General features: G+C 39.7%; 1 protein-coding gene across 1 annotated transcript; it reads right to left on the reverse strand.

Annotated features, from left to right (window-relative positions):
• Positions 1-19,122: 19,122 nt before the first annotated feature.
• On the reverse strand, positions 19,123-22,350 carry LOC147476939 (GDSL esterase/lipase At1g31550-like). The gene is made up of 5 exons (XM_086583799.1): positions 22,014-22,350; positions 21,666-21,881; positions 20,839-20,987; positions 20,106-20,382; positions 19,123-19,502 (listed from the first exon to the last, which is right to left on the reverse strand). The coding sequence occupies exons 1-5, from the start codon at positions 22,270-22,272 to the stop codon at positions 19,246-19,248; spliced, it is 1,158 nt and encodes a 385-aa protein (XP_086439925.1). The 5' UTR covers positions 22,273-22,350; the 3' UTR covers positions 19,123-19,245.
• Positions 22,351-22,655: the final 305 nt, after the last annotated feature.

A 22,655-nucleotide genomic window follows, 5' to 3' on the forward strand; every position in this document is an offset into this window, starting at 1 on the left:
GCCATACGTTTGATTAATCCGAATGGCGCCTTGACCCTTCCGGGCGTTCGATTAATTTGAATGGCCTTCGGGCGACCTTACGGCGTTCGATAAAAGTGAATGGCCTCTCTGGCGTAACCGAATAGTGGCTTGATTATTCCGTTAAGCAAAATAGAACGATGATCGCATGATATTTTATCTTATGAATAGTGGCGGTTTACATAGATTTGGCTTCCGTGTGAGGATTTACGGTGTCGCGGCATCCCTTCGAGGTGGTTATGCACGGAGTGGCTCATTATGTAAAGGGAGGCATATGGATGTACATGTTAAACGTTGGGTAGCGATTGTGGTAGCCAGGAAACTAGGTAAGACATAGATCTGGCGTGATTTTAGGGACACACAAAAAAAGCTTTAATTAATATAATTATGGTAATATATTGGTAAATGATATATCTCAGATAGATGATATAATATGCTTGGTTGGTTTTGTTTAGTTAGAACCTAAAGGCCTCGATGGAGGAACTACTACCTTATTTATTATCGCGATAGGTTGTTGTGTGGTTAGTGGGAAGTTAAAGCCTCCGATTGGAGGAACTACCCGCCTAGATTATTGTACTTAAGGATCTTGTATTAGTTGTTGAAAGTTCTGGGCCTCGGTGGAGGAACTAAGCTGCCGTATGGATTATGTATATATTTGTATAAGTATATGTTGTTTTAGAGCTACTCACACCACATTTTATAATCTTGACCCGATTTGCATGTTTGCTTATCGGGTGTGTTCATTCAATGAACATAGTTGATAAGTTTTGACAGGTTTAGTGTTGAAGAAGGTTGGCTTTGCTTGTGGTTTGCGTTAGCATTGCATTTCAGGATGTATTTTGTTTTCCCTTAAGGTGATATAGATTTTTAGTCTAGACAATGTATTTGTACTTTCTTTTGTAATTTTAAATAAGGAGTTATTGAAAAGAGATTTGTAACCTAATCTTATTTGTAAATTTTTGTAATGAAGATGACTGTTGTTTAAGTTAAAATTTTTATTGGTTTTAATTATCCGCAAATTTTAAATTGTTTATGGGTTTTTGGGAGTGGAGAGTGCGTCACACCTCAGAGATCGAAGAGTCGGGGACAAATAATGTTTTTCCGAATTCTGTCGAAATTCGGGGTGTGACAACCTTGCTCTCATGCAGTTTCAACCATATATCACCTTCATAAAAACCCTGATAAGTATGTTGCTCATTGGTTCAAGAAAGAAACAAACTTGAAAATATATGACTTCTACTTGCAGCCATTGAATGGGGAAATGTTATGGCCTAAAACAAGTTGTCAGAAGTTCTTACCTCCAGCACTAAGAAGAATGCCTGGAAGTCCTAAGAAAGCAAGAAGGAAAGAGGTACATGAAGTAGAAGGAGTTGGCTCACAAGTAAGCAGAAAGGGAAGAATCATGTCTTGTACATTATGCAAGAAAGTTGGGCATAACAAGAGGACACGTCTAGAGAAGGTAAACTGTTGTTTCTGCATGAATTATTATAAACTGTTGTTATTTTGTTAATGCATCATTGTTTCTGCATGAAGGTAAATTGTTATTTTGTTTTTGCATCATTGTTTCAGGTAGACATTGTTGCTGAGGATGGAAATGGAGTTGAGAATGTTGGTGAGGGTGTTGCTGCCAATGCTGGTGAGGGTGTTGCTGCCAATGCCCATGCTTTAGAGGGTGCCAATTCCAATATTGCTGCCAATGCTAATGCTACTGGCAATGCCAATGCCAATGCAAGAGGGAGGACTAATTGGAAATCAAAAGGAAAAGAAAAAATTACCAATCAAACAACACTTACTGTAAGTAATTTTTTGTGTATGATTGTATAAATTCTTTTTTGTGTATGTTATGTTTGATTCATTTTTGTGTATGATTGTATAAATATTTCTTAGGCTCAGAGGGCCCCAATTGATGAAACACAACAAAAAGACAAAATACCACAAGGTTTTGGTGTATTTGTATCCCATACCAGTGGAGAATCTTATGTCATGGTTAGTTAGTTATTTTGCTAAATTTCAATTGAATTGGTTACCATTTAAGTTTATTTTTAAATTGAATTGGTTATATTCAAACAACTACAGAGAGGTGAACCTATTAGTTTGATTGATTATGGTGTACCACCAAAGAAAGATGGATCTGCAGAAACTTCAAAGAAAGTGGGAAACCCAAAAAGAACTAAAGCTGCAACAAAGAAGTTGGGAGTTGCTACTAGGTCACTGAAAGTGGGAAGGCAAACAAGAACTGAATCTAGAACAAGAAGAGTTGCTACTAGGTCACAGAAAGTGGGAAGCCCAACAAAAACTGAAGCTGCAACAAGAAAAGTTGCTACTAGGTCACAGAAAGTGGAAAGCCAAACAAAAACTGAAGCTGCAACAAGAACTGAAGCTATTGCAACAAGAACTGAAGCTGCTGCAACAAAGGATTTGGGAGTTAGACCACCAGTGGCAGCAGGAAGAGTTGCTACTAGGTCACAGAAAGTTTCAAGCCCAACAAAAACTAAAGCTGCAACAAGAACTGAAGCTGCTGCAACAAGAACTAAAGCTGCTACAACAAGAACTGTTACTACAACAAGAACTGAAGCTGCTGCAACAAGAACTAAAGCTGCTACTGACAAGAACCGGTTCTTTGCAATAAGAACTGCCATTGCAACAACAAGAACTGAAGCGCTACAAGAAGAAGAACTCTTTGCAACAAGAACCGGCCGCTGCAAACAAGAACCGGGGCTACTGCAACAAAGGATTTGGAAGTTAAACCAGTGGCAGCAAGAAGAGTTGCTACTAGGTCACAGAAAGTGGGAAGCCCAACAAAAACAGAAGTTGCAACAAATGCTATGGAAGTTAAACCAGTGGCAGCAAGAAAAGTTTCTACTAGGTCATCATGTGCACCAGTGGCAAGTCAGACTAGGTCTAAGACCAATAATAATGGGGGTAGTTAGAAATGATTGGAAGGATTTCGGTCTTATGTAATTTTGTTTTGGTTTTTTCTGTCAGATGCTATTGTCTTTTTGTTCATGTTCATGTCAGAAATCCTATGTCTTGCAATCCAAATGCTATTGTTTCTTGCAGTTAAGACTTAAATTCAATTGTTTCTTGTACTTAAATTGTTTGTTATTGCACTTGTGTATGCTTTGTCCTAATGTAGATAACATTGCAGTCCAAATGCAAAAGAATTCAGGTGCACTCTAAATGCACAACAAATTCAGTTGAAATCAACGTGCACTCTAAATGCAACTATAATGCACACAATCAGAAAACCCAAATTCAGACAAAAATCCAACCAAGCAAAATACACAACAAGAAATTTAATTAACATTACCAAATTCACATTACACATTCTTCAATAGCTTACAAGAAATTTCGAAACACAACAAGTAACAAATACACAACAATAACAGTCAAGAAGAAGCTCTTCTTCGCATCAGTCTTCTGATGGTTCTTCTTTAACTCCTTAAACTTCTTCTTCAACTCACCCAATTCCATTTTCAGTTCCAAGTTCTCATCTTTCAACAATTTATTCACCCTTCGCAACTCATGTTCTTCAATTTCGTCAGCCCAAATAAAATAACCACAATGATTAGGACCAGGAAAATAGGGACAACCAATATATTTTCTCCCTAGATTTTTGACACTCATATGAAGAACAAGTGTATGACGTCACTGAATATGAAGAATTTGGAGAAGAAGTTGAAGCACACTTTGAAGAAGACATTTGATTTTGAACCCAATCACAAATTTGATTTTGATTAATAAATGCACAAAATTGATTTTGAACCCTAATTTGAGAAATGAGAAAGAGTGGGAAATGCACAAATGTAGGGGATTAAATTGTTTCGAATTGGAGAAGGTTTTGTTTATATGGGTCACGTGTTTTAGGGCGTGCAAAGCTGAGGTGGTTAAAAATGGTGAGTTGGTCGAAAAGGCTGAGGTGGTAGAAATGCTGAGGTGGTATGCCTAGTGGAAAATATAAATAAAATGAAATTGAAAAAACAATGACACATCATCACTTAACTGACGGAACCTAACAGATTGCTATTTTTGTGAAATCAGGCATAGTATATTATTACGTTTGTGAAAAAAAATTCTATGTTGATACAAGTGTTAATAGGACCTAAGTACGTTGCATATTTCTGTATTGAAGCCAAATATTAATAGTAAAATTCAACCAGACAATCCAAATGCATTTAGCAAATTGTATTATTAATTATTATTATCTTTATTAAATGCAATTTACACATAACAATATAAAAACTAATTTCCTGAAGTTGTTCAAAATGCGACTCACACGGGTAGTTTTCTGTTTTGAATTACATAAGCTTTTATAATCACAGTTCTTTACATATTATTAAAAATCTAACTAAAAGTGGCTCTTGAAAATCAATTTTTTAAGGTTTAATAAAAGGGAAAATGAAATATAGCTTGTTGTTCTCTACTTGGCGTCCATTCAATCCAGTCTCTCCTTAATGTCCAAACTATTTTTTTTTCTTATTTATCTGTGTGATTGTAGAGAATTGAGAACTCGCACTTTCATATATTTTTTCAACTAACTTGGGTTATACTCTTTGTGCCACTCGACCACTGTAAGTACCCTCTGTTCCACACTACAGTACACGTGTCCACATACCAGGTCGTCCTCCTTCAGCTTGTCCCACACCATCAGATCGTACCCACGACCCAACACCCAGCTCGTCCACAGCATCAGTTACAGGCATTTATGGAAGCAAATCAACTAGCGCAATCTTGGAGCTCAATCAACGCCACAATCAAGGAGACATTAACTTTGTAACAGCAAAGTAATGGCGAATCATCAAGATAGCACACAAGGTGGATCTACACTTCATAACGGTCTAGAGCAAATATGGAAGGTCAGCTCAAACATCTATAAATAGAGAGAGATGAACTACTTAAGGCTTGATTCAAGTTTACCCCAAGAAACTTGATACGTAGGCAACTCTTATCCCAAGAAGAGTGGAGCCATTCCCTATCACACACATCATCAGGTCGTTGTCCAGTAAACAACAAACATCTACATTGGAGCCGTCTGCCGGTTTGTTCTCTTGAGAAAATACACATACCATTTTCTCAAGCCCACAAAGCTGGTCACAACAAGCCACCATGGAAGCACAGCTACAAGCATTAGCAGATTAGATGAGAATGCTACAGGAGTCATTCATAACACTTCAACAAGAAAACTAGACGATGCGCGAGCACACCACCTTCAACACCAACAACGACGCTCCAAACGCAGTGGAGAACAACGCCGTCACTGCCCTTACCACCACCATAAACAAAAGGTTAGAAAACTTTGAGAAAAGATTGGAGAAGTCGAATGACAAGGCCAGCGCGTTCCAGATCGCTCAGAAGATCCTCCAGACATACAAGGCGTCACCATTCACAACTGAAATCAGAGACAAGCAGGCTCCATCAGAGTTCATCCAACCAAATCAGAGACAGCTCGTGTCCAGGCCAGCACGTAGCTCATTTCACCTAGATCCTCACAATATACAGCGCTCCAAAGTACGACTACTTGAAGTGCAGAGTCTTTCCAACCAGCCTAAAAAATGGAGCTTTGGAATGGTTCTACACACTTACTCCTGATTCAATCAGCAACTTCGACAAGCTAGTTGAGTCGTTCGCAGCAGAGTTCGTCCATAATAGGAAGAAGCAAGCCGACCTGGACTCCCTGTTTTAGCTAAAGCAAACACATGGCGAGACGATCCGCGCCTTCCTAGAGCATTTCAAAAAGGAGCTCCTCTCAATGGAGCCAAGTCTAAAGGACAGCTTTACAACTTCTGCATTCACCAACGCTGTCCTGGATGACTCCAACCTAGTAGGGTCTCTAATACGAAACAAACCAAAACGCGTAGACGACCTATACCACAGAATAGACAAGTACATCAAGTACGAGGAATGGTTGGCCCAGCACAAGGGCAAAGAAGTCCTCGCAGTGAGCGACAAACAAGAGCCCAAACAAAGCATCCACTATTCTGGGAACAACAACAACAACAAAAGCTCCAGCTCCCACAAACACTCTTACACAAAGAGGGAATTCTCCAACGTCTCTAGGACGCCAAGCCAGATCCTGAAGAAGATATATGCAGCACCATACTTCAAGCCCAACATCAACAAGGTGATCGCCATTCCAAAACGTCCATACTGCCATTTCCACAAGCTCCACCACCATGACACCAATGATTGTTGGAGCCTAAGCACTACCTCCAAGACTTGGTAGAAGAGGGAAAATTGAAAGAGTTCTGCCAGACAGCAACCTCAGGCATAAGATGGACGCCAAGCGACACAGAAGCAGGAGCCGCAGCCATGAACGAGCTGCCAACAACAGAAGTAGGAGCCGAACGACCTGACGATCTAAGTCACCAGGTCGGTCGAGGCATAACAAGAGACAACACTCTTCCGACCATGATGAGGAAAAGGTAATCAACATGATTACAGACACCTCCAATGATGAAAACTCAAGTCGTGAAAAGCGCCGACGAGTTGGAGCGCTTCAAGAAATCTATCACCTCTCCCATAAAGCTGAGGTGATCAATCCCACCAACCCTCAAACAAAAATAGCAATTTCATTAATTGAAGAGGATCTAGACAAGGTGTGTCTACCCCACAATGATGCCCTGGTAGTGCACGTTAAAATCAACAGGTGAACAGTCAAAAGAGTCCTCATCGATCCAAGCAGCTCGTGCGACATAATTTTCTATCAAACTTACAAAGACATGCACCTGCCAAACTCGGTGATGATAGAATCAAATGCACCACTTTATGGGTTCAACGGAGATCGCACAGATGCCATCGGAGACGTTATCCTACCAGTCTCCATTGGCGAAAAGGAAGACATGGTCAAAACTTCAACACGCTTTAGTGTGATCGATGTCAAGTCGTCCTACACTACCATCCTAGGACGCAGATGGATTCGCAAGATCCAAGCAATTCCATCAACATTGCACCAAGTTTTACGGTTCCCCGAACCCCGAGGCATCATGGAGCTCAGAAGCAACCAACTAGAAGCTCACCGATGCAATCACGTCAACACAACGACATTATCCAAGTCTCAGGTTGTCGAACACAAAGACGTCCCAAAGAAGCAAGATCCTCAAGCATCCAGCCCTCCAGCAACTCCAGCAGACAAGCTCAAAGGGAAACAAGCTCAAATAGAACCAGGAGAAAAAGTCAATCTGGGCACAGATGATGACCCAAAGTTTGTTTATGTAGGGGCTGATTTAGACCCCAAGCTCAAGGAGCAACTTGTCAAATTTCTATCTCTCAATAAAGATGTTTTTGCTTGGTCATATATCGATATGCCAGGAATCGACCCTCAGGTTGCTTGCCACAAGTTAAATATAGATCCAACTGTCAAGCCTATCAAACAACGACCTAGGAAAGTAGCACTCAAATTTCAAAAAGCCATCAATGAAGAGATAGAAAAGCTCAAGAATATTGGATTCATCAGAGAAGTCGAGTACCCGACCTGGCTAGCCAACATTGTAGTCGTTCCAAAGAAGAACGGTCAGGTACAACTTTGCATAGACTTCACCAACGTCAACAAGCACTACCCAAAGGACAGCTTCCCCCTACCAAGGATCGACATACTGGTAGATCAAACATGCGGCCACGAGCTTTTATCATTTATGGACGCATACAGTGGATACAACCAAATACCGCATGCAGAAGAAGACCAGGAAAAGACATCCTTCGTGAATCGAAGCAAGGAACGTTCGCTATTAACGCCCTACCATTCGGCTTGAAGAGCGCCGGTGCGACCTACCAAAGACTGGTCACCAAAATGTTCACAGATTTGCTAGGAGACACTATGGAGGTCTGCATAGATGACATGGTGGTCAAAAGTGAAAAGGTGGGCGATCACATCTCCTACCTGTAAGAAGCCTTTGAAAGACTTCACCAAAACAAGATAAAGCCCAACCTAGCAAAATGCGTATTCGGAGTAGCCTCGGGAAAATTCTTAGGTTACCTCGTTTCACAAAGGCGCATTGAAGCAAATCCAGAACAAATACGAGCTCTCCTTGAAATACCAGCACCAACTACAAAGCAACAAATTCACAAGTTATCAGGCATAGTTTCAGCACTTAAGAGATTCATTTCACGAGCATCTGACAAATGCAGACCATTCCTGCAAATACTCAAAAAAGGCACAACATTCACATGGATAGACGAATGTGACAAAGCCTTCACCAACCTGAAAGCTTACTTATCAACGCCGCCCGTCCTGTCCAAACCAAAAGAAGGAGAAATACTAGGGCTTTACCTTGCAACAACTGACTTTGCAATCAGCTCAGTTCTTTTTTGCGAACACAAAGGAGTCGAAAAGCCAGTCTACTTCACCAGTAAGACGTTGGCAGAATCAGAGAAGCACTATTCTTCGATGGAGAAAAAGATGCTTTCTTTACTCTACTCAGCTCGGAAGTTCTGACCTTACTTCCAATCTCACAGCATTAAGGTCATCACCGATGTACCCATCAAACAAGTATTGAGTTCCAACAACAAAACCGCTCGAATGGCCAAGTGGGCTGAAAAGCTCGGAGAGCACCACATAGAGTTCGTTCCCAGAACGTCTCGCAAAGCACAGGTCGTTGCTGATTTCCTTGCGGACTTCCTCGTCGAAGACATCAACTGGGAACCCGAGCCAATCACTTCACTCCATCAACCAGCCACCCCAGACACATGGCACCTCTACCTAGATGGATCATGCAACAACAACGGTAAGGGATTAGGGGTTGTGTTAACTTCACCAGAAGGCACCCAGCTACAAAAATCAATCAAGATCGATTTCGCAACGTCTAACAACGAAGCGGAGTACGAAGCATTAATCACAGGCCTCCGCATGGCACAGCAGGTACAAGTCCCAAAGCTTAAAGCTTATAGCTAATCGTCAAGAAAATCACCAAAGAATATGTCATGAATGGAGAAAACCTTGCAAAGTACATTCATGTCGTCAATGACCTCATCAGATCGTTCAAAACGTTCTCATTGGAGCACATTTCCAAGGAAGATCACAGACATGCAGACAGTCTAGCTTTCTTAGCCTCAAAGACACAAAAGGTTTGCCCCATCACAGTCTACATTGACATCCTGGAAAGTGTCGCATACCAGAAAGAAAGTGTCAACAGCCTTACCGACTTTCAACCTTCATCCGAAGAAGAAATCACTCAATCTTGGATAGGCCCATTCATGAAGTACATTTTACAGGGTGAGCTCCTGGCAGAGGTAAAGAATGATTGTGCAATACAATTCTGAGCCCCAAGATACATAGTAATTGATAAGAGCCCAAAACTGTAGTTTTAACCCTTTAACAGTCATACTTTTGGACCAATTATGTGAGTAATAATTAAGAGTTAACACTGATTACGTATTTTTATGCATTTCAGGTTTCAAAGTCCATTATGTGCAGAAATGTGCCACTTTAGTGAGATAAAGGAGAAAAGGTCGGTTACTAAGGAGTTCCGTGATTAAAGGCCAAGATTCAAGAAGATAAAGCCTTCCTAAAGCTCAGTCAAAAGCTGAAAAGTCGACACGGGCTGAAATAGCACACAAGTCAGCAAAACTTCCAAAAGCCGTATCTTTGGACTCAGACCTTGGAATTGGGCCTACCTTATGTCAAAACGACCGGCTCGGAAAGATCTTTCCAATGGTCTAAGCCTTGACCCAATCAGAGGAGCAGAAGTGGACGAAGAGTCTGTGGAAGCCAACTGCAGCTGAAGAGGCCTTTTTGGACTGAAAGAATTGGGTTTTGGGCCTGATTCTCTGGCCCAAAACATGGCTCCAAGCCCATGCACGATTTTTGGATCTGAAAGTATAAAAACAAAAGTTTAGCTCTTTGTTAATGGTAGATAGTTAGACCTAGATTAGAAATTAGATTAGTAGCCTCCATTAATTAGTTTTAGATCTCAGTTTTAGAATTTCATTCCCTGTTTTAGATTAAAACTTTAAATCATTGTTCTTTATTGATTAGATAAATAAAATAATTATTCTTGTCAATTTCGATTTTTGTCATTTACAATTTATTAGATCTAATTTCAATTCTTGTTATCATTCAATTCTTAGTTATTAATTAGATTTCGATTATTGTTTAGTTAAATTTCATAAAGTTAGAATCTTTGTAATATGTTGTATTCAATTTCAATGGGAAATGATGGTTTGATGAATCAAGGCTAAAACCTCCATTAGAGGGTTGATGAAGCCTTGATGAAAACTTAGTTGTATAGTGTAGAAAGCGTTGTAGAGTCTATTCCATTCTAGAAGGTCGTGTTTAAGCCATGAGAATGGGTGGATGACCTCACATGCTAGTTATAATTGGTAGAAATGCCATGTTAATTAGGGATTAGAGCGAGCAATTCTTACCGTAGTAGACGTAAGAATTGGATTACAAATCTATTCTAGGTGATTAAGTTGGATTCGAGGTGGATTCAATTCCCCTCTAATTCTTTATCTAGATTCAAGAACATTAGTATTTCCATATATTTCGTAGTGACATTCAACATATTGCTTTTCATATTGCATCGTAGTATAATTCCCCCTCGTAAAACTCTCATTAGAATTAAGACCGACTAATTAGACTAGAAAACATCCCATGCTAGAGCACTAGGAGTGGAACGAACTTTCTACTCCACTATATCTCATAGGATTGAGAGTAGAGAAAACTTTGATAAATATAAGCATCATAAGATTAGTTTTAGTTTACTTACGTTTTGAGTTCATCGTTCATTTCGTAGATAAGCTAATCAATTTTATGTTTTATCAGTAATCAACGGACGATTGCTCCGTAAATCCGCAGGAGGACCACCTAAGGTGCATAACTCCGCACGAAGGCCAACTCATTTTCAACGAAATCCACAAAGGTGAATGTGGCAACCATGCAGGAGCAAGATCTCTGGCACATAAAGGAATAGCCCAAGGGTATTATTGACCATGCATGCATATCGAGGCAAAAAGGTACGTTCTTAAATGCCACCAATGTCAAACATTTGGCCACAACCACCTAAGTCCAACAAGGGAGTTGATCAATATTGCTATCCCATGGCCTTTCCACATGTAGGGGCTAGACATCATGAGACCATTCATCCCACAAAAGAAAACAGGGCTCAAATACGTCCTAGCAGCCACAGATTACTTCACCAAGTGGGTTGAAGCAATCCCATTAGTCCAAGTCAAAGAAGTCAACGTCATCAACTTCATATGGACCAATATCATCACAAGATTTGGTCTACCCAACACCCTTGTCATGGACAATGGAACCCAATTTACTGGCACACAAGTCAAGCCTTTTCTACAAAAATGGCGCATCACTCAAGCATTTTCTACACCTAGATATGCACAAAGTAATGACCAAGCAGATGCCACAAACAAAGCCATCAAAGAAAATCTCCAAAAGAAATTCGAAAGCAAGAAAAGTTAATGGCCAGAGCAGCTCGAGAACATTCTATGGGCATACAAAACAATAGCCAGAGTTAGTACCAACGAGTCTCCTTTCACACTTTGCTTCAGAACAGAAGCAGTAATACCATCAGAGCTCACAATCACAACCACACACTCAGACATCGTCGAATCAGGAGACAATGACAACATCTTAGCTAAAGAAGTAGATCTCCTAGAAAAATGAAGAGAAACAACTGCAATATCCCTAGCTCGGTACCACCAGACAATCCAACGATCATACAACAAGAAGGTTGTCCCAAAAGCCTTCCAAGCTGGTGACCTAGTTCTTAAAAAGATTTTAGCACCAGCCAAACTTGACCCAACTTGGGAGGGACCATACATAGTTGACAAAGTTGTTGAAAACGGAGCGTACTGGATCAAAACTCAGCTCGGTGACATGCTTCCCCGACCTTGGAATACAACTCTCCTAAAGCGATTTTATCAATAAGTTTTTCTCCAGATATATAGGTCGATATGAATAAAATTTCATCAACATCTCGAGTACAGATGTCATTTTTTGCATTACATGAGTACCATGCATCTTGCACTACGTAACCCGACCTAGGACATCACAATGTCAGGTCGTACATCAAAGGAGGCGCCAAGAACGACTCAAATACAACAACCACGCAGTTGTTAATTATCAATCAATTCAAACCAAGGTCTCCTAAAAGGACCCTAAATCAATTTAACACCAACGTCATAGTTAAGTATGATTCAACTGTAATTGCCACTCAAAGGCCAATTATCAGACAAATACAATCCAGGGGACCCCCAAAAGGACCCCAAGTCAACTTACGACCTCGAAATGGTTTAAATTAGACTCAACTATAATGGCCATTCAAAGGTTAATTATAAGAGGTTCCCCCAAAAGGAACGACTTACACACACCTAAACATGGCAAAGCCTAGGTGTCAACTACGCAAATCTACCAAGTTGTACACAAAAGCTCTATGACCCATTACAATTAGACGACCTACCCAAGTTCAGCAGTTCATCAATGCTACCGCTATACAACACAGGTCGTCAAACAGCAAACAAAGACGACAAAAGCAATCACATGAATGCAAACTTCAAGGACAATCTCAACAAGTAAGTAATTTAAATATTTCTACTTAAATACAAATTTTGTTAGATACTGGAAGCCCCCAGGTCATACCAGGAAAACGACCTCAGTAACCCCATTATCAAAAATATTGTTTAATAGTAGCAAAAGCACAAATGTTTGAATATTGTTCAAAGAAACCTGCATATAAAACTCAAACCAGAGAAGCTCCAATTACACAACATGTGAAGCTTGATCTATGTTCAAGGGCTCTAACACCGAGCCATCTACAGTACCAGAACTGATCACCGAATTATCACAACCATTCAACACATCTTTGACAACATCATCAGGAGAGGTAGCTGGAGCAGTACCTAGATCGGATGGTAGATCAGACCATCTACTAGCATATGTACCAGTATCTTTAGCAGACACTGTTGCAGCCCCACGTTCAACTGACATCTTGAGGATCTGATACTTACGATCTAGCTCCAAAAAATAATCCACCAGAACGTAAGCATCACCACCTTCCACCAAATCCACCAAGTTGTTATATTCAGACTCAGCTTGTTCAGCAACGACTTGCGCCTTCTTGCACTCAGCAACCCACTGCTGAACCTCCAGCCTCAAAGAGTTAAGAAAGGGTTGCAACAGAGCCACTTTCCCACCAAGCTCTTGCACCTGAGTCCTCAACCCTACGACCTCAGCCCTCTCCACCTGTTGCTCGGCCACCAGCTTGCCATAGGCCTCCTTGGTGGCATCCAACTCCTTCTTATACAGATCGTAGATAGCTGCCATCTCCCTCAACTTCCTGTACATGGCCAAAACCTGACAAATAACAAATTAAGATTAGATCGGACCAATATAGATAAAGCCCAAAGAGAACAAAATCAGAATGGAAAAATACTTACAAAGCACAGCGACCGATCCATCTCTTTCAGGTTCACCTCCAGACTCTTACCATCTAGCTTATGTCTATCTCCATCAAGAATAATGCTCTCCAGCAACCCTCCAGCAACCAATGAGGACTTGAAACTGCAATCCCCATTCTTCACAAACTTCCTCAACCCACTCGTGGGATCTTCATACATGACAAGCCTACTCAGAATGTCATCTCCACTCTTGTCACTTGGGGCCACACTCCCTGACCCCTTGTACTGCTGAGCAGAAGGCTCACCATCACCAACCTTCTTCTTACCACGGGCCTCAGCTACCCCAGCGTTAACAACTAACTCACTCAAGTTCATTTTCTTCAACAGTGCTTGACCTGAAGAAGTACGACCTTCTACAGTACTAGGTCATTCCTCAGACTCAGTTCGGGACCTCTTAGCCCCCTCCGTCTCAACCACTTCAGAGCGCCTCTACAGATTAGGCCTCCAAAACGAAGTGGGAGCATCACCATCTCCACCAAAGACTTCCACCAAAGATTATCAATAAAAAGACCACCCAAAGACTTCCAAAGACTTCGCCTTAACGGTTGGATGCAGAACAATCCGCATCACCAGAGGAGAAGCGGTTGGATGAAGAATGTCCCCCATCCCCCAGCTCGGAACGTTGGGATGCCAAACAATCCATATCACCCACCTTAGAGCGTCTGGATGCAGAACGACTTTCAGCAGCCCTGCCAGCCATCCTAACTACCCCAGATCGGCTATCACCAGCCCTTCCAGTCTTTCTCATTCCAGAAACAGGTGCCTTCTTTTGGCTCTCCCTCTCCATGGTAGGATCCGAGCTAGAATCAGAGAGAACAACGACAGCTTTGCGAGCCCTCTCCTTTTGCTCCAACTTCTTACGGTTAATTTTCTCTCCTCCACGCCTTTTAAAATAATGAGCAACCTCCCCCAACAAAGCTCGTTTCTCCTCCTAGCTCAAACAAGCAAACTTTTCTATAGCACCGGTCTTGGTACGACCACGAATAGAAACCTCTGCAAAAACAAAACAAATAAGTCAGAACGTCCAAATCATAATATACCATACACACATTACGACCTAAAACCAATGACCTACCAACAAACTATACAACACGATTTGCCAACTCCTAACGAGGAGGACAATATCTACCCATAACCAACAACGGCCTACGCCCCCAATCCTCCTTACTCACCCCCACGATAACAGGAGATTTCCCCTTACCGACCTAAAACTGAAGTTCAGAGCACCCGACCTCCTCACAACAAAATGCTTCAACACATCTGATAAGCAGATATTATATCCCCTATCATTCAACAAATCCAACACATGGAAAATCCTCCAATTGTTCCCTATGAACTGACAAGGGGCTTTTCACAAATAATTCAACACCTCCACAGTAAGACGGGAAAAAGGCAACCTCATCCCATCGTTCAACTGTACATAACAAACAACTACTCCCCCACTCAAGTCATACATGGCTAGGTCAGCCTTCACCCAACTAAACTCCTCCCTCAAATAAGCATGACAATCTTCCGACCTAGGCCTCCTCGCATCTTCAGCCCTCGTCTCCAACAGTGGAGACGATGAAGCCTCATCACCACTACAAGCTCTAACTTCAACATCTTTCTTTTCATCACTTACTGTTCTCTCTCTCCATTCATCAATTTCAACTTCACCACTCAAGCTATCACTGGTAACAGACATTATGGATGCAGAAATAAACAAAAGATCAAACTTTTTTTAGAGTCAAAGAACGAACCTGAAAAGGAAAATCGTAAACTTGCAGTTTGTTCTTTCTTTCTGATTTTTTTTCTTTTTCTTCGCTTCTGACTTCTGAAGATAGAGTGAAAATGAGAAGACGCCCAAAACAAAACCCTTCAAATACACAAACCTCAAAAGAAAACAAACCGTTTCGATTTCCTAAGCAAGCACAATCATGACTAGCCCACAAAATTGCCGTGATTTGGGCCCAACTATTCCCGCACATTTTCCGAAACCTAAATTCAAAACAAACAACTGTCAGACACGTGTTTTCAAACTTTATTTTTAAAACCATCCTTTTTCCACACAACAGCTATCCAAAGAACGGTTAAAAAATAAAGGGAGCTATGTAAGTACCCTCCATTCCACACTACAGTACACGTGTCCACATACCAGGTCGTCCTCCTTTAGCTCGTCCCACACCATCAGATCGTACCCACAACCCAATACCCAAGTCGTCCACAGCATCAGTTATAGCCATTTATGGAAGCAAATCAACTAGCGCAATCTTAGAGCTCAATCAACGCCACAATGAAGGAGACATTAACTTTGTAACAATAGAGTAATGGCGAATCATCAAGATAGCACACAAGGTGGATCTACACTTCATAACAGTCCAAAGAAAATATGGAAGGTCATCTCAAACATCTATAAATAGAGAGAGATAAACTACGTAAGACTTGATTCAAGTTTACCCCTAAGAAACTTGATACGTAGGTAACTCTTATCCCAAGAAGAGTACAACCATTCCCTATCACACAAATTATTATGTTTTTAACTTTGAAAGAATGGAGAAAGAGACACAGAATGTTAAAGGTCAAAGCAATAAGAGGACGGTGTGGACGCCGCCAATGGATAAAAAATTTATGAAACTTATAGTGGCGCAAGTGCATGATGGACAATACCTTGATGGCCAATTTAGTAAACATGCTTGGAAGCATATAGTACAGCAGTTCAAAGCTAAATTTGGTCCCAATTATGATCTGGAAATTTTAAAGAATCACTATAGAGCATTGAAGAAGAACCATAGTGCTATAAGAACTTTAATTGATCAAAGTGGATTTGGCTGAGATAATGATAGAGAAATGGTGTATGCTGATGATGACCAGGTATGGGATGATTATGTCAAGGTGATTTTCTTACTTTACTTTAAGAACTTTTTGTTTTCCAAAGAACTATAATTCATCACTAGAAAATTATGTCTACCATATGTAGGCACACCCAGATTTCGGACTTTAGAGAACTAAGTCTGTTACAGGATATGAGGACTTGTGCATAATATTTGGTGATGGTGGGGCTAGTGGGAAACATAGTTGTGCGTCTAGCGAGAAAGTTATGAACCATGAAAAATATATTCTGAAAGATGCAGGGAATCTGAATGGAGAGGGGTCCCAAAGTCCACTTGTTGGTTCTGATGATTTGGGTAATAATACTCTAAAATCGATCAATTTGGACAGTGGGTTTGAAGCTTGTGCCCAACTCAAAAAGAGACGACCAAAGATGACGCCAAACCCTCATGATACTGAAAAGCCGCGTCCTAAAAGCACTGGAGAGGGTATGGTAGATGCTATTCAAAGCATGACAACAACATTTATTGAAATAGCAAACAAGAAGAAAGAAATTGTAACACCCAATTCTGGACCATCGTTTGAAGCAAAGTTGATTGTTGAATTAGAAGCCATTCCTGATCTTGATGACCATACTTTCATGCGAGCTTTGGATTTCTTAGAAGATGAAAAGAAAGCGAGGGTGTTCATGGAGTTGCATATGGAAAGGCGAAAAGAATGATTGTTTTATCAATTTGAAGAAAAGTGATAAGCAAGGTTATGGCTTATTTTTTTGTTGATCCCCAATATATTTGATGTTGAAAAATGCATACTTTGTTTGTTGGCCTATTGGGGATCATTAGGTGTTCAGGTGTCGTAGACTTTATGAGTATAGTAGTATATATTTTGCAAGGGTACGTATTGGATATATATGTATTTTGTTAATTATGGCCACTTATGGGAATGCAAAACTTGCTTGATTGAACATGTGTTTGTTCTATGTATTTAATGAGAATGCAAAACTTGTTTGAACGTGAAGTTTGTTCTATTTATGCAATGAAGTAGTATTTTTATATTTGCGATGAAAATTATGTTTATCAGGTGTTATGTAATACAACTTAAATATACTAGTTGCTTAAATGTGTTGACAGGGGCTATACTATGTCTGACGACTCTGATGAAGAAGATATGATAATGCAAGCAGCATGTGTTACTGCCATGTTAAAGGCTGATTATTACCAATATTATGTCAGTAAAATTCCTTGCCGCACTTCGGCTCTTAGTGGCGCAGAGTGGGTTGAAGAAGTGCATATTGGACATGGTGCGGGGTGCCAAGAAAACTTTCATATGGAAAAACACGTGTTCTTGCAATTGTGTGATATTTTACAAACAAAAGGTCTACTCACTCACTCTGATACAGTACAGGTCGAGGAACAACTAGCAATATTTATGTATACAATTGGTCATAACGAACGTAATCGAACCATTCAAGAACGTTTTCAGCATTCTGGAGAAACTATTAGCCGCCACTTCAACAATGTCTTGAATGCAATAGTAGCACTATTTGAAGATTTTCTACAACTAGCAGGATCTAGTACTCCTCCTGAAATTCTTATAGGTGGTTATAGATTTTATCCGTATTTTAAGGTATTGACTACGTATGATTATAATTTTTTTTTAACTTAAATTGCATGATACATTTTAAATAGTTTGTTTTTTTTATTACTTAAATTATACTTCTATTAGGATTGTATTGGAGCTATAGATGGAACACATATCCCTGCATTGATTGATTCAAATAAGAGAGTTCCTTTTATAAATAGGAAAGGAATTGTTACGCAAAATGTTTTGGTGGCATGTTCGTTTGACTTGCAGTTTCAATATGTTCTTGCCGGTTGGGAATGTTCGGCTACAGATTCACGTGTTTTAAATTCAGCACTAACAAGGGAAGACAAATTGCAAGTACCTGAAGGTACGTAATGCTTATTATTATGTTAAATCTTGTGGATTCTTTTGTCATGCTTAATATTCCAAAACCCTTTATACTATTTGAACATGTTTATGATCATAATGCTTAATTTTATTTAATTTGAAATGTAGGCAAATATTATTTGGCTGATGCGGGCTATGCCAATGCACCAAATTTTATTGCTCCATTTCGTGGCACTCGTTATCATCTAAAAGAATTTGGAGTGTTGCATCCTACAAATTACAAAGAGCTATTCAATCTTCGTCATTTATTTTTTAGGAATACTGTTGAACGTATCATTGAAATCTTGAAAAAGCGGTTTGCTATTTTGGCTCTTCCACCTCCATATCCGTTTGAAACACAAGTAAAGATAGTAATAACATGTTGCATTCTACACAATCACATACGAAGAGAGAAACTTAATGATGAATTTTTTGATAAGGATCAAAGAGAGCAAGAAGAACTTGAAGGAGACTCTGAAATGAGGAGACAAGATCTAGAAAACTTTAGTAGACATAGAATATGAGAAATTGCATCAGATTATAGAAAGTCTATTGCCATTACAATGTGGAATGACTATTGTGACTATCACAATGCAGATTAATGTAATATTTTTTATTTTGTTTTGGATTTGTTTCATGTTAAAAATGAAATGACCGGTTATACTTGTTTCTAATTAAATATTTTGTAGAACTTTTTTTTTTTGTGAGAATATAAACATTGTATTTAAGTTATTATTTTCTTTTTGATTTATAATGTTATATTATTTTTTTCAAATATGTAACAGGTTATCAGTGTAACAAATACAATGCGAACCATACAGTGGGCACGCTGAACTTGTGACAGAGCAATTGGCAACCAAACAGCTTCCAGATTAACCTGCTTTAAGTTGCACATCTACAGAATTAGATTAGCTAATCCAGGTTGGCTACCATGAATTTTTCTACTGCCAAACAGAGCCTTAACATTACAAAGTTATTTAGGTCCCAATTAACTTGAATCCTTTACATACTTGTGAGATACAAATAAATGAGACACTATATCCAGAATCGTAATGAGCTTTAGAAATAGGGATGATCAAAACTATGTGATTTTAATGAAACACAGGAGGGATTGATGTGAGGAGTGGAATATGGTCCTAATAATCCAGTGGCCACCCATTTAAATGCATTTTCCGTGTAATGATAACCATCCCACTGAACATATGAAGTAATATCGTCACAAACAGTGGAACCCTCGTCTCCACATCTGGCTGAGTCATTGTAGTTGTAACGACCTCCCCCTCCACAGCATCCTCTTAACGCTCCGTTTTTAAATCCTGTAATTGCAAATAAAAAATGTAGCTCTTGTTAGAATTTAATACTAATATTTCACTGAGCAGAATGTTTACAAGTGCACCTTAATTCTTACCTATGTAGAATTGAAGACAAAATTGTAAATAAACCCATGAGTATAACTCACTTTGAAAATAGGCTTATTAAGTGAGGGTGCCCAAGTGCTTATCTAGTAGATTCATGCCCAAGTATCCAAATACTGTGGGACTATTATTCCTAACAAAAATATTATAAGTTTAAATCTATGAATTATTGAAGGTGTAAATTGTGGGGCATAATCATAGGCCACAGCTGAAGCAATTATTATGTGAGGCATGGGTTCAATTTCTCGTCTCGGGTTAGCATTCAATTAAGAAAAACAGGTACCCAGTTACACATAGTAATGCCCCATTTTAGCATTGTTGTACGTTTAGAGTGCAATTTTTCTTTAAATTGCAGATCACAAATAACTCTCTAAACTTAAACCATACCAGTGTCTGCAATCTGCATTATTGTCCAAAATAATAATAATAAGAAAAAAAAAATCCTTTAGGAAAACCATATATGTCCACTAATGGTTATCATAAATCTGCCATAGGAGATTGTACCTAATTTTTCGGGGAAGTGAAACAATTCACTTGCAGCATTGTATAAATCACCATACATGATGGTAGTATGAGGATTTATCTCTCTCAGCTTTTTCAACTCAATTTGCAGGAGATAGTTGTGATACTCGCACAACTCGTTCACCCCATTTAGACAACCAGTTGAAGGGTCAAAGTCATCTGGATTATTGTTTTCAAACGTAGTTAAGAAAGCTGGTAAGCAGCCCATGGGCATGTTTCCTGGTGCCATGACGGTCACAGCTCCCATGTTCACCAGTGCCTGTATGTACAGAAGATTGAAAATATGAGGTTGAAACACTTAATTCCCCCACCAAATTCACCAAGTGGCCTGGGTTAAGATTTAGAGAGGGAACCCTCACAAAAAAGAATGTGAGTTTTTTTTTTTTTTGGTGTGCAGGTAAGGTACTTTTATTGGTCAGATGGGAAGTACGTTACATGGAGAGTGAGGGGTGTAACCCTCTAGAACATTATTCAAGAACATAATTTCCACAGAATCAGGCCTAGTACATTACAGCTCCAGATATATCCATCTTGGCTGCTGCCTCTGTGAGGCTGCATTATTGACCTTAACGCCGGGTGTGTGACTCAAAGTTCAGCTGAGATCTTGAGGTGAGAATTGCACTCTCACGTTAACCTAGCTAGCATTGTGAGGTTATATCCTCTTTGAATCCTAATTCATATAGTACTCAATTCAAGGTTACTTATAGAAACTCACTTGGATTGCAGAAGAGATTGATTTAATAACTTTAGGCACAAACGTCCGAACCACTTTTAAGCTTCTTCCTGCTCGGAGTCCATCTCCATAGTCATTCCCCCCAATCTCTCCAACAATGAATAAAGCACTTCTCAACATGTTTCGACAATCTATACACAATTACAAAAATATATATGTATATAAGTATTGAAAGTATTTGGCATGCATAGGCAACGATCACAACCACCTATCTAAGTTTACATCCAATTGCACACCATTAACATTATGCATTCGTAGTGATTTTTCTGATTTTTTCTTCTTCTTTTTTGGGTTTTAACATGCGCCCACGACTATCTTGGAACTCCATGGTCAGTTAGTCTATGTGTGTTTGAAGCTGACGGCACAATCTAATACACTGCTTACTTTACATTGTAATTAGTTAGTACATGTCTGTTCTTGTCTAACGACACTGCCATGTTTTTTTTCTTATGTTTTTTGAAATATTTAAAGGGTTAAGGCAGACCCACCCCGGTTACACTGAAGGACCCTAGCCCAAATACACATCAACCCACTGCTATGTTAAAGCATGTATAGACTCAAGATCGTATAATGTAATGTAAATCGGCCAAAAACCAACAGAAACGAAGCTCAATACCACTTTGGTTCAAGGAATATATCTTAGCTAATACCGAAAAAACAGAGGTAGCTGTAGCTCCATAACTATAGTAAATTTAAAACAAAAAATTTCCTCTCATTTATTTATTTTAATTTGTAGATATCGATAAATGAATTCAGTAGCTAACTCTAGCAACTTGTCATTCAGTAGATTGAATTAATCAATCACTTACTTGAAGGTGATCCGCAAAGAGCAGGCAGCATATCTTTGAACCACCCAATTTGAACTGATAGAGAGTGATTTGAATAGGCCTTAAGTCCTATGCTGGTAAAGAATGGAACATCAATCCCAGTAGCTCCAGCTTCTCCGAAAGTCACCCCTTGCTTGAAATCTTGAACGTTGGTATGTCTTAGATATGCTGGCAAAAATGGAAGCCCCAGACCTTGTGCTGCAACAAGGAACCATTCCTTAACCTTTTTCAAAACATTTTATTAGTGTGCAAATTGAGGGCCAGTTGCACCCTGGTTCTATTTTAAAGCGAAACCCAAATCTTCTGTAAAAAATGTATGCATATACGTACCGATGAAGTCTATGATCATGCGACCATCGGAGCAACGACCAGTGGGCCGATGGAAATATGTTACTCCAAATGGTGGCTTCATGCAAGAGTGCTTACTTTCGTTGGTATAGTTAAAGTTTCCAGTGTCGACAAGTGAATCACCGAAACTAAAAATGGATGTATAGCATCCTAATACTCCATCAACTTGGAGGAAAAATAATGATAAGGTTATCAAAATGCTTGCATTCTTAAGCAACACGAGAGCTGATGAGGAAGCCATGGCGAAGGGGGCAGGCTTTATTTACTCTTTTGGTAAAGGACTTCTTATAGAGAGAAGCGAGGAGCACATATTTCAGGATAAGAGCATTTGCAATGCAAGTGATAATTATCCCCCCCTCTATCACCGCCACCTCATCACTTTTCACCCCCCTTTTCACCAACCCGGTGAAAAACAAGGTGAAGTTTGTCTGCAATCAGCAGAGATATAAAAATTATTCGGACGGGATGTTGGATTCCGTCCTGAGGTTTTGATCTGAGGCCGGAATGTAACATCCCGTCGATATTTTATAACGAGGCGGGATGTAACATCCCGCCGATGGGCAATATCAACGACGCCAAAAGGGCTCCATTTTCACTTCATTTCCGGTAAAATTCGATTTTGTT

Source organism: Coptis chinensis, chromosome 9 (genome assembly GCF_015680905.1).
Source record: "Coptis chinensis isolate HL-2020 chromosome 9, ASM1568090v1, whole genome shotgun sequence".
In the NCBI taxonomy this organism is placed as follows: Eukaryota; Viridiplantae; Streptophyta; class Magnoliopsida; order Ranunculales; family Ranunculaceae; genus Coptis; species Coptis chinensis.